This window comes from Grammomys surdaster, unplaced genomic scaffold (genome assembly GCF_004785775.1).
Source record: "Grammomys surdaster isolate TR1022 unplaced genomic scaffold, NIH_TR_1.0 218, whole genome shotgun sequence".
Lineage (NCBI taxonomy): Eukaryota > Metazoa > Chordata > Mammalia > Rodentia > Muridae > Grammomys > Grammomys surdaster.
Genome location: NW_021604663.1, coordinates 2846331 through 2859073, shown reverse-complemented (window position 1 = coordinate 2859073; position 12743 = coordinate 2846331). Strand labels below are relative to the sequence as shown.

The 12743-nt window shown below is 46.9% G+C and overlaps 1 protein-coding gene across 1 annotated transcript in view; it reads right to left on the bottom strand.

Annotated features, from left to right (window-relative positions):
• Agpat4 (1-acylglycerol-3-phosphate O-acyltransferase 4) overlaps nt 1-12743 on the bottom strand; it is a 107685-nt gene that overhangs the window by 20270 nt on the left and 74672 nt on the right. The window contains exon 3 of the mRNA XM_028772761.1: nt 1934-2103. Coding sequence (XP_028628594.1) covers nt 1934-2103 — 170 coding nt within the window. The remainder of the gene's footprint in view (nt 1-1933; nt 2104-12743) is intronic.

Genomic DNA, 12743 nt, shown 5'->3' with positions numbered 1-12743 from the left:
TCTCTCTCTCTCTCTCTCTCTCTCTCTCTCTCTCTCTCTCTCTCTCTGTGTGTGTGTCTCTCTCTCTGTCTCTCTCTTTCTTTCTCTCTCTCTCCCTCCCTTCTGTCTTTCTGTCTCTCTCTCTCTCTGTGTGTGTGTCTCTCTCTGTCTCTCTCTGTCTCTCTGAGAAAACAAATGGAGAAACAAAAGAGCTCCTGTTTTGAGCTCTAGAAAACTTCACCTGATTGGAGGAAGCAGAGCCACAAATTCTCCAGACCCTTCCCATACCCTGTGGCCACAGCTCTGAATTCTACACAGTAAAGGTCTTGTGTGCATTCGCTACCAAAACCAAGTGTACCATGATTAGGCTGCTCCTCTGTGGGGCATCACTCCAAATGCCAAACTTCACCTCCAAGTCCTCAGAGAAACTTCTCTTTTCCATCCTGGGTTCAAAATCCATTTGTTCCCATGACACTATCTGAAGGCTTTTGGTGGCTTTGAGTCACTAAGGTGGCACAGGCTGAATCATGACACACCTCAGTGTGTTAAAGATGGCAAAAGCCAACTGAAGAGACCCGGTTATAAAGGGAAGGAGGCTGCATCCAAGAAGTCAGACTAATTTGAGGGAAACAGATTTTTAGGAACAGTTCCAAATTCTGTCATTGAAGCTTTGCTGCTCAGAGACTCGGCATTCTTAAGCCGGCAGCGAATTCAACATTGGGTGAATTGTGCCTGCCAGCTAAGCAATTAAGGATGGGGGCTGGAGCCAAACTACACAAGTTCCAGTCCAAATCCAATTACAGCTGGAAGAGCAGACTAGGAAGCTCTCTCTAACTGAGGTCCCCTCCACCACCCCCAGGAAAGGTGTGTATCCACTCGCAAATGCTTCCGAAAGGATTAAACAAACAACTAATTGTAAAACTTACTTGGCACGTGGCGCCGTTGGGTACGTCCTGCTATTGCTCATAGGATGTTAATCCTGATTCTAAGCAAGAACTAGAAGGATCACGGTGGTTAATGTTGTCAACTGTGACACTATGACAGCCCTTCTCAACCTTCCTAACCTTGGGAACCTTTAAAACAGTTCCTCAGGTTGCGATGATTCCCCACCCTTAAAACTATTCTTGTTGCTACTTTGTAACTGCAGTTTTGCTGTTATGAGTGGTAATATAAATAACTCTGTTTTCCAATGGTCTCAAGCGACCCCTTTAAAGGGCTCATTCGGCCCTCAAAGGGGTTGTGACCCGTATGTTGAGAATGGCTACTCTAGACTTACCTATGAGCCACACTTCCAGGCACACCTGTGGGACATTTACCTAGATTAGGTTAACTGAATTGGAATGACCCACCTTTACCGTGGGTAGTTCTGATCCATGGCCCAGGACCCTGGAATGAAGTGTAAAACATGATAATACAAGCTATCAAAAAGCATTCGTCTCTCTGCTTCTTGACTGCCTTACACTCTTGCTGACAACCTTCTCACCAGGGAGGACTGTGCCCTTCAATGGGCAACTTTACCTCCTCAAGTTGCTCTTATCTGGTATTTTGTCACGGCAAGGAGAAAAAAAAATGGCTAATACAAACAGTTTTTGAGAGCATCTCATACTATAAAAAAATTAAAATTAAAATATAAATATTTTAATATAAATATAAATAATAAATAAATAAAACCACCTTGCCAATGCCGGACACAGTAGCTCATGCCTCTAATCCCAACTCTCTTGGAAGCTGAGGTAGGAAGGCAAATCCTAGAACAGCCTAGGCTCCATAGCAAGGTCCTATCTCAACCTAAATAAAAGCAACAACAACAACAAACCCTGTTCATCCTAGAAGTTCTGAGAGACCAAGAGCAAACAGCAAGTTGCACAGCAGACTCAACGGGAGGGGCGGGGGTTGGGGTAGCGTGAGCGGTGGGGGCTGGAGTAGTGTGAGGGTGAAGGCACATCTCACTTACCCCCAGGATCCCGAGGCGCTCAGCCAGGCTCCAGCCACAGAGAAAGTCAATCTCGAACTTGTGATTGAGAACCACGATGGCGTTTTCCTTCCCGTAGTGGGGGGAGGCCTTTGGGTCAGTGTAGATGGTACACTCCGTGCCTGACCACCACTCCAGAAGCATCACCAACTCTGTAACAAATCATAAGGACACACGTGCACATGTTTACTTCACTGTCATGGAGTCCTGTGTCTGCTTTTCTTGGGCCATGCTACAAGACAAAGCTGCTTCTAAGGGCTAAAGTTGCAGAGCATTGCAGCCCAGACCCCAGATGTTGAAAGGGTTTCAAAGCAGAAGGGTTATAAATAAGCAAGATCTGTAACAATCTGCAGGAAAAGAGAGGACGCTTCTAGGTGGTCAGTTCTTTATAGCTCTTGATTAAGTACCTTGGGAGAAGTAACATCAGAGTCTAGATTCACCCACATCTGTGTCCCTGTGCTGACTGTGCAAGTTGACGTAATGCTTCTAAACTCAAAGAACCAACTCCTCTCCCACAGATGACACCTGAGGGCACCAAGAATGACCAGCAACCATGGTGGAGGGAAACATAAGTTTGTCCCTTTAGGTGACAAGGGTAACTTCGAGGTGTCAATCACTCTGGAGGCTTCAGCCAAACTACTACCATATTCTTTGGAGAGGCTTGTGAAAATTCAGACTTGTTTGTAGGCGGCAATCAGTCTGGGTGTATTCTTGGGTTGTGCCTTCGTTCTAGGTGGCCAGTTTTCTGAGGTTGGTAGTCTCAGGAAAAGACTGTATGGCAGAGGCTCTAGATATGGAGTTGAATGTGAATGTCAACCCAGCCCCCAGAAGGGAACTGTCAGAGTGAGAGGTGTTGACAGGCAGGTGTGTGCTATGAGAGTCCTCTATGAGGTGGTTCTACCATTGCTTAGTGCTTAGTGGGGTACACATTCTGCAGAGGGTTCCCACATCCCACCACACCCCACAGGCACACACACAAAGACAAGTGGGTCAAACCTTGGTTGCCTTGGAGACACCCCTCTCTTCCAGATCACAGGCTGAATATGGAGCAATAGAACCATCTAGAAGGCCTCATAGTCTAGTTTTGAAGCAGTGGCACTGTAGGCTTTCTATAAGCTAACCCATGGTTCAATCGTGTCTTTGTCTTTGGGGTGCAGATGCCTCAGGGGGTCTTGTGAAAATGGCTGGCGGTTGGGACCATTCAGGTCTCCTTCTAGGAAGGCCACTTGGGAGGTGTCAGAGACTGCCAGGTAAGGAGAGTGACCTCCCTGCTTTAACTGTGATCATTGTCAAAGGCATGCCCCTGAGCCCTGAGGCTGAGTCACTGAGGTTGGGGACCTGCTGTCCTCAAGTCCACTAAACAGAAAAGGTAGAAAGAAGACTAAACAGACATGCTGTACTATGAAAAGACATCTAACGTCACCTCAGGTCACCTCCATGGATGGATAATGCTGAAATGACCCAGATATTTCTCCCCTGCTCAGTTTGGGAATCTGGCATTGCACATGACACCAATAGCCACCAACTCCCCTTGACTGCTGATAGTCTCTCTGGGGCTTTGTTCTAATATTTAATTAACAGGCCAAAAGCCTGACTTTACTACAGCTGTAGACATGGAAACCATCAGAGACATCCCCTTGGGCGTGTGGGTAAGATAGAACCCTACATGTGGGTTAGGCTGTGGCTCTATCGTAGCCAGTTAGTTCATTCTGGAAACAGGATTCAGGCATGGGACAATGTCAGGTGGGTCATACACAGGTGAGAAGCTACCCTAAGTTACCTTCATAGTCTTAGGGCTGGCTTTTCCAAGACTCTCTGACTAGACACTTGATGTGAGTCACCCATTGTCCTTCCAATAAATCTCACTTGAGGAGACTATAGGCAATAATTTCATGAATCTTCCAGCACTTAGAAACTGCCTTTGCTGGAAAATATCATCTCGTCAGGCAACTAAAAGCAAGATAAAAGCCTGGTACTCGTACCTTCATCCTGTGTCTGTCTGCCTTGTCTTAAATTGTTGGGACACACCTGCCTAACTCTGGAGGTAGGCCTGTCCATCACTGAAGTAGTATCTGTCTATACAATGATACTTTAGCTATCCATCCCTTCACGGATGAAGGCATAAATATGACTGACATGCCTGAAAGTCTCTAGCCAGTGTCTAACCCTGCAGACACCTTAGATTCCAGGAACATGGAGTTTTACAGATCACACTCCATGACCCCAAGCAGGAGCCATCATGTCAGGGGAGTGAGATTGTCCCTTCAAGCAATAAGACCTTCCGGGGTCCACACCTTGTGGAACCAGCTGAGATGCCAAGTGACAAGACCACTGTCTGATCCAGGTTGCCCAGTAGTTGTGCAGACCCCAGGCTGCTGCCCAGCTCCTCCTAATCAATCCCTAGAGCCCAGGCTAGTACTACAGATAGGCTGAAATGATAAAGACAAGCCTTTCCCATCATTTCAGGTTCCTTTCTCCCAAATGAGACTAAACCTGAGATGTTTGGACTCCTGGAGCTGTGCCTCTAGACCAGGACTTTGATTACTGTACAAAGAAAGACCTCTTCCATTGTCCAAGAAGGAACCTGGGTGCCATTTCCGCCTTCAGTCTTCATTCCTCCCCTCCCCTCGCCCCCCAGGTTAATGTCCTTTCCTGTCCAACAGACCTGGATTCTGTGACCTGAGTCACCGAGCACAGCCCTGCCCCAGGGCAGGAATGCACCTTGCTCAGCGGGCCCCCTGTGGATCACCTGACAGTTTTCTGGTGATCTTTATCAAGAGCCTCCACGCAGTCCTGAGCCTCAGTGCCCACAGGCACAAGCATCAGAGGAGGCCAAAGGTTGACTGCCTGCAACAATGTGTCCATTCTAAGTAGCTCTCCCAGAATGCCGGGAAACAAGGCACAGACCTTGTTTTGTGACCCCTACTTCTACCCACAGGCCACTTTCTCTCACTTTAGAATAGACCAACAGAGAAAGGTCAGCACTTGTGAAATCAGAGAATGAGGAAGGTGTGTCCTGAGCAGGAAGGCTAGAGAGGTATTCTGAGTCTCTTAGCAGTCAGCAGCAATTCTCAAAGCCGCTGTCTCATGTTTCAGTTTGCCCAATGCTGCCATGTTTTCTCCAGGCTGTTCCCAGGAACAGTGGAGTGACAGCTGCCCCTACTTAGAGCAGCTGCACCTGGTGTCCATTCCTGGCTCTGGTTCCTGGCTGCTAACGTATTCTTCAAATTCCTGGATTGGTCCTTGGGCACTTGATACCAGGAAGGGATGTGTTTACAGGAAATGACATCACTAGGAAAAAAAAAGTCCCAAACTACTGCCTTTGAGGAGTAATTGGAGGTTGAAACTTTTAAACTCTGCCAACGAATTTGGTTTTGTTCCGTTTGCTCTTGTGCCGTTCAGCCTAAAGGAATTATGGGTAGGGAAAAGAAGGCACAAGGAAAAGAGGAAGGAGAGAAGGGAGGCACATGTGACATCCTAGAAGAGCCATTTTTTAAGTGATCATGTGACTCACAGAGAGAGGACACAATGGTTCAAACATCCATAATGAAGATGTCAGCATACTTCCCCCAGAGCTCAGTGTGAGTCTCCGAGATCCTGGACATCTAAAAGCCATGACTGTATCGAGGGGGAGACAAGAGAAGACAGGGTGAAACAGGAGGACCAGCTAGGAAGGACTACCCCTTGACCTTGGGCAAACCTGTGCTCAGCCTATCGACTGCATAAAGATGGAAAATACATACCCCAAAGGCTTTTGTTCCACTAACATCCTCAAAGCCTTGAGCAGCTGCCTGCCACACTGAGGCTGTCTCTGTGGTACTATTATTACTAATGACCACAATGAACGCAGAGTGCATAAGCCACAGGGAAGAACCCGGGCCCAGGGTCCATTTCTAGGCAGCTATGTTTAGGGTAAGCATTCTACAGGACTGACTGGCTGATCAAAATTTCAGTGATTGTAGAGAGTTGGAATGTTGCAAGTACAGAGCCAATTTATCTTGGCGTGTCTTTAACACGTTAGATTACTGTTGACTCTCCTCCTCAGAGTGTGACTATCAGTTAAAATCCTTTTGGGAAGTGAAAACAGACACCTGACCTTTACCAACTCAGAGGCTAACAACGTCACAGAGAGCACTGGAAGCCTACGGTAGAGTCTCTCCCCTTCGCTGTCTCCTGCCATCCTGATGTTTCCATGGATGTGTTTAAAAGTATCTTGATCTACCCGGCTTTCCTTGTTTATTATTAACGTTTCACAAAACGGTTGGAGAGATAGCACAGTGGTTAAGAACACTGGCTGAGGACCTGGATTCAGTTCCCAGCACCCACATGGCAGCTCACAACCATTTATAACTCCAGTTCTTGGGGATCTGATACCCTCCTCTGGACTCTGTAGGCACCAGGCATGCACATAACGCACACTCATACATGCAGGCAAAACACCACCACACATGAACACACACACACACACACACACACACACACACACACATCTATTTTTTAAAAGTTTTTTTTTCCATGAAACCATTAGTGTATTGGAGCACTATGTATGGAGATATATATATCCAATCTGATCTGAGGTGTGTATTTACACTGACCCACTGATACAATTTTTCTCTATCATCTTTTCTTGGCCATTTTCTGTCCCTTTGGGAACAGCATCCCCTCATCACAAATACTTGATACATCGGGACATATAGAATTCTGGGACGCTCAGGAACATGGAAACGGATCCTACAAAGAAGTCAGAGTGGAAAATTTCAGAGTAGGAAACTCTGTCACCCACAGGGTGAGGCCCCAGCTTCCCCAGGCTTCCCCCCAAGAACAACCTTCCTTGTAGTCGCCAGGCATCTGCCTCAGCTTCACCTCATGGTCCAGACACTGAGTGGGAAGATCCCAGGATGGGGCTGGGAAGTAGACAACACTCGGTCTAAGCTGGGTGACACAGAAATGTAGTCGCAAGGGGGAAAACATACGTATTACTGAATTGACTAAAAATATTCGTAAATGTAGTAACTGGGCGAGCCCAGGGAACGAAGCCACTCGATGCCTGGGGAGCCCGGCAGCCCTGAGGCAGGAGAGTTGAACGAAGGGATGCTGTGACAGGAGGTCAGGCTTGGCTGAGAAGATGGAGGTAAGAAATGGAAAGATGGGGTGGGGGGGGCAGGATACCTGGGGCACAGAAGATGGAGGAGGCCCCCATAGCAGTCCTCTGGAGTTGGGGCCTTCAAAATCCAAGTGTGAAAGACGTGTGAGTTTACAGAGTGCAGTGGGTCTCAACTTTCCTAACACTGCAACCCTTTAACACAGTTCCTCGTGTTGTGGTGACCCCCCAACCATACAATTATTTTGTTGCTACTTCATAACTATAATTTTGCTACTGTTATGAATTATAATGTAAATATCCGATATGCAGGCTCTCTGATATTTGACCTCTGTGAAAGGGTTGTTCGGGTCCCACCCCTCCCCAAGGGGTCATGACCCACAGGTTAAAAACCACTGACATAGAGCCTGCAGGTGACATCCCATCTTAGCTGCTCCTGTCCCCCTCTCGGGGCTCACCCAAGACAGCCTTTCTGGGTGAGCACAGCCAAGCCTCAGTCAGAGCCTTCTTGTTTGCTTAGGTTCCGCTAACTGAGTTTGTGTTTTGATTTCAGGTTTGAGCAGGGCTGGGAGCCAGTGTGGAATCTGTGAGCTGGCCCTTGGGTGACGGTGTGGCTCTATGCATAGCAGCTACTGTTCGGCTCTTCTTGACTACGGGGAGATGCCTTGGGGAGGAGGGAAGATACACAGACACAAGTCTGTCTCTAGCACTGGGAGACAAGGTCGTAGCCCTGCAGCAGGATCTCTCCAGATGAGCTTGGTATTTTGAAGGCTTTTGAGGGAGAGAAGTTTAATGTGTAACTTAAATATCATCAGTTCAAAGAGCCCTATAAATATACAATTACATGTACTTACTGTGTCATGAATGGTACTTAATCACCTATGTAATTGTAATTGTGTGCTTATTAAAATTAGCAGGAACAAATTGATTACAAGGCTGTTCTCTCTTGAGTTGGGCCTGTGTGTGTGTGTGTGTGTGTGTGTGTGTGTGTGTCTGTCTGTCTGTCTGTCTGTCTATAGACTGTGTCTATAGATGTGCACAGTCCTGGCCGTGGATGAGTCTTTGAGCAGTGACCTCTCTGCCTGGCGGGGTCAGGGTCTATTTCTCAGAATGAGGCAGTATCAGCAAGTCAAAGGCTTAAGTGGTATGCATAGAAGCGAGGCAAGGCCTGGTGCTTCATGCTCTCGGGGGACACAGGGAAGGAAAGCATGGGAGCGTCCAGAGCCTGAGGCTCACCACCGCCTCTCTGGTACCCAGATGTTTGGCCTCCTGAGAAAGTCCCTTCCACGGAAGCGGTAGAAAGGGCTGAACCTCAGCACCTCTCTATTCCTGACTATCCACTGAGATAGATACCACCAGTCTGTCTGATACCCGAGCCAACTACTGAGTAACTGACCAATGGGAAGATAGACTTCATGTCAATCAATATATTCAGAAAGGCATGTGATTTAAAAGTGAATTACTCATTTCAGTTATTCCCCAATTAGTGCTTTTGACCTATGGCTGATGGACATAGCTGGACGTGAAAGAGAAGAAGCTGCAGATGCTGGGGCCCTGCCATGCTAGACACAGGAGGGCTGGGGACCAGCAAGCTTGAGGGCATGGGCTTTAGTCCTTGGACTGCTGGATTCCGGCTGGGTTTCTTATCAGGTACACACTGCTCACCTGGAGGTCAGACTGCCTCGTTAGAGTGTTTGGCTTGGCCAAGGACTTACGTCTAACTTCTGGTTTGTAGGGACATCAGCAGAGGGAGGAGCAAATGTGGAGTACAGTCTGAATGGTGGGGAAAATCTCTAAATTAAGACACTTGTGGTACACAGCTCCTACTCCCAGCTCCTGCTGCCCACCCGCTGCCCATCACCCCAGCCTTGCCCAGACCTCTCCTTCCTCACTGTCTCTGCATGACTGTAGTCTCTCTGTCTCCAGTGCCACAGTGTTCTCATCCTGGTGCTACTTGAATCTTGAATCCTGTCAGGAATCTCCTCTGGCTCCTTACAACACTGGCCGGGCACAAGATGAACTCCTTAGCCACTGTGTGTCCTCAGCAAAGCCTGTTCCTGGGAGCACACCAAATTCTTCGGCCCTGAAAACCCACAACCTGGCTGTAGCTAAATCATTAAAAAGAGAGAGAGATGTTACCAAGGTCCAGGGTCATGTCAAAAGTCAACTAAGGAGCTGCACATGCTACACACTCAGAATCCCAGAACCTGGGAGGTGGAGACAGGAAGACAGGGAGTTCAAGGTTATCCCTGGCTATGTAGTAAGTTCAAGCTAAGCCTAAACTATAAGATATCCTTTATTTATTTTTATTTAACTAACAAACCAGGCATGAGAGAGTGCACTTGTAACCCCGGCGCGTGGGCAGGTGGATAGCCAGTTTGAAGGCGGTCTGGCATAAAGACCAAGTTCAGACAAAACAAATCAACAAAAATGAAACTAAAAATGATTCAGTCCTAAAGCCTTTAAAAAAATATATTCTAAGAACATCAGAAATGGCCAGTTTTGCTGAGAAGGCAGATCACACTTGTAATCCCAGTACTTAGAAGGCCGAGGCAGGGGAGTTGCCATGAGTTTGAGCTCAGCCTGAGCTACAGAGTGAGACTCTATCTCAAAGAAACAACAAAAATAAGTTACTGAGCTTTCAATTGAAAAAAATTCTACGTATAAGTGTTTTGTCTGTATGTATGTTTATGTACCGTATACGCCTGATGCCTGGAGGCCAGGAGAGGGTGCCAGATCCCTGGATGAGAGTTACAGCGGGTTATGAGCTACCATATGCGTGCTGGGAATCAAACCCAGGTCCTCTGGGTAAAACAAAACAATAAATGCTCTTAATCTCTGAGCCATCTCTCCACTCCACTAAGTATCATTTAAGGAACATTTAAACTAAAATTTAAATCTACATGAGACATAACTACTTGAAATTTTCATTATTTTTTTTCTTCACATTGGGATAGAACAAGGCGTATTCACACAACACAAATTCATTACTCACCAGGAAACAGGTTAGTACACACGCCAAACCAACAGCTTTATCAGAAGTTTGAAAGGGATAAAAAAGATGGTAAAATGTACACATCTACCAAATTGGTTAGAGAGAAATATGAAGAGAGTGTGTGTCTTCTTTACATAGCTCCGAAATTATGCTAAAACAGTTGTTGAAAAGCATTTCTTCACAGGAGACATCTTTCCTTAGGCTGGGGCACCGGAATATCTAATTCTGTCTCTTTTGAAATGGAGGACCTTTAGTAGAGCGACCTAATTACATCAGAAGGACCAGTGAAACAGCTAAGCAGGTGATTGTCACCAAGCCTGTTGTATAAATTCCAAACCTGGGACTCACACAGTAGAAGCAAAAGAACTGAATTCCACAAATTGTCCTTTGACCTTCACACATGCAGGACATGAACACACCCAAACACATATACAAAGAAACACAATGAAATAAAATACACACACAAAGAAATACGATACAAATTTTAGCTATGGAGAAAAAAGATATAAGATATTTGTTCTCCTGCCAGACTGGGACCAGTGACGTCTCTGTATATGTCTGAAGTCCTCCTTCACACGGCTCTGGGGACCTCTGACACATAATTCGAGGTCCTCTGCTCATACAGTACTCTGAGGTTCTCCCCTTCCATAGCTTTGGGGTCCTCCTTCATGTAGTTCTGAGGTCCGCCCCACATGCCCCACAGCTCTGGTATCCTCTCCTAATACCAGTTGTAACCAGTGAAACCTTCCACTCTGGTAAAAGTGGTATTCTATACCTACTGAGGTGAACAGGTAAAATACAAGGTATACAACTGAAGTTTAATTTTCCACAAACTGTACATTATTTGCTCACATAAACATGACTGTGTAGCATCAAAAGGAAGATATATTTGTAATAAATTATGAGCCATGCACCACTAGAGCCAAATACTAAAACATTATTCACTGACTGCCTGAAATTCAAATGCGGCTGGTGCCCTGAATTTCTATTTTGTTAAGTCTGGCAATCTGAGTCCTTATCAGCCCAGCAGTAGCCATGGCAACAAGCCCTGATGCAGCTCATGGATACAGCTTGGGAGGATGGGGAAAATAACCTCTCAGGAGGTTCCCAGAGAGCATCAGGGCTTCCATGGGCCACCAGTGCCTGGCCAGATGGATATCCACATCTCAGATTACATAGGAGGCTTTCCCACAGTTCTGGGACATACACTGACTGTCCTGATCACCCGTCCACTGAGGGTCCACGACTCTTGCTCTGCTGACTTCATGTGAAGGCAGAACACACGTTTCATAGAACAAGTCTCAACAGTAAATTTGTACTTAAGTTACACCCCACTTGTTCAGGGGTCCCTGAAAAACAATGTTACCTGTGTTTAGTCTGATCTTGCCAGTAATGACATGAGTAAGTATCTAATAAACCCTTACTGCCTGGCAGCCCTGGGGACACCGGGAGCCATGATGTGGACTTTTCTTGGTCATCCCATCTGGCCTTTGGTGTGGAAAATAATCAAAGTGTTTAAGGTTGTAGGAGCTTGAACATACAGGGTCGGTAAAGCAACGACACTGGAGCAGGATCACACAGCTCAGGGTGACAACCAGGAGGACCCAGGCAAAGGCACTGATCTGATGAAGACACAAGGAAGGATCGAGGAGTCACGAGAACAGAGCAAGGCCTCTAGCTCACACCCTGTAGACAGTAGAGAAAGCGTAGAACGCTTCACACAGAAACTCAGTTCTTCAGCTACACAGTCATTTGTCAGGGTTCATGTCCCTCTACTAGATGAAGAGTCAGGCTCACAGTATAAGTGGCTTGTCACAGGCCACAGAAAGCCGAGCCTTCCACGATCCGTGCCCTTCTCACACAATGGATCTGGGTGGCTAGGGGTCACAGCAAGGGTGCTACCTCCTCCCTCTGCACTCTGTGCCCAATTCTGTGTCTGCACCAACCCCCTCCCTTGCTTCTACTTTCTCCCACTCATTGCCCGTCTCTGAGTCATCTTGGGAACAGGTTAAGAAACCGCTCCTTGCCTCATGGAGTCCTTCCATATTCCCTAAGGACCTTCCCACAGTGCTTCATAGCTCTCTACCTTCTCTGCCTCTCGACACTGCTACAATTAAAAGTTTCATCATGATACAAACACTGCTGCAGGAGCCACTCTGAATGCCACATTAGGCCAACCAGGCCAGCACCCCCAGCCCAGCCCCTTTAATTGGGATCAAGAAAAAGGATCCAGTGTCTTAGATGCTCCCCGAAGCTCTGGAGGTAGGAGAAAACTGAATCAGATGAGAGGTGAGACACCCTTACCTGTCACAGCCCCGGAGACATCGATTGAATAATTAGGTTTAAACCACAATCAAGATTAAGTTACAACTGTGTAACTTTGACAGACTGACTCTTAAAGTGTCAATGACAAAGATTGTGTCAGTTGTAGACTGAGTGAGTAGCAGGACCGCCCCCAGGAGCCACATCAGATACTATGTAACTGCAGGAGAAAGCTCCCCAGGAGAAAAGCCACAGGTTGGGTTGCTATTGCCTGGATGGAGTCTGTAGTCAAGGGGCTGCTTTTCCAGATGATCATGGACAAATAGCTGTTCTTCATTATTTTATTCTTTCATTTTTTCCTTCCTTCCTTCCTTCCTTCCTTCCTTCCTTCCTTCCTTCCTTCCTTCCTCCCTCCCTCCCTTCCTCCCTCCCTC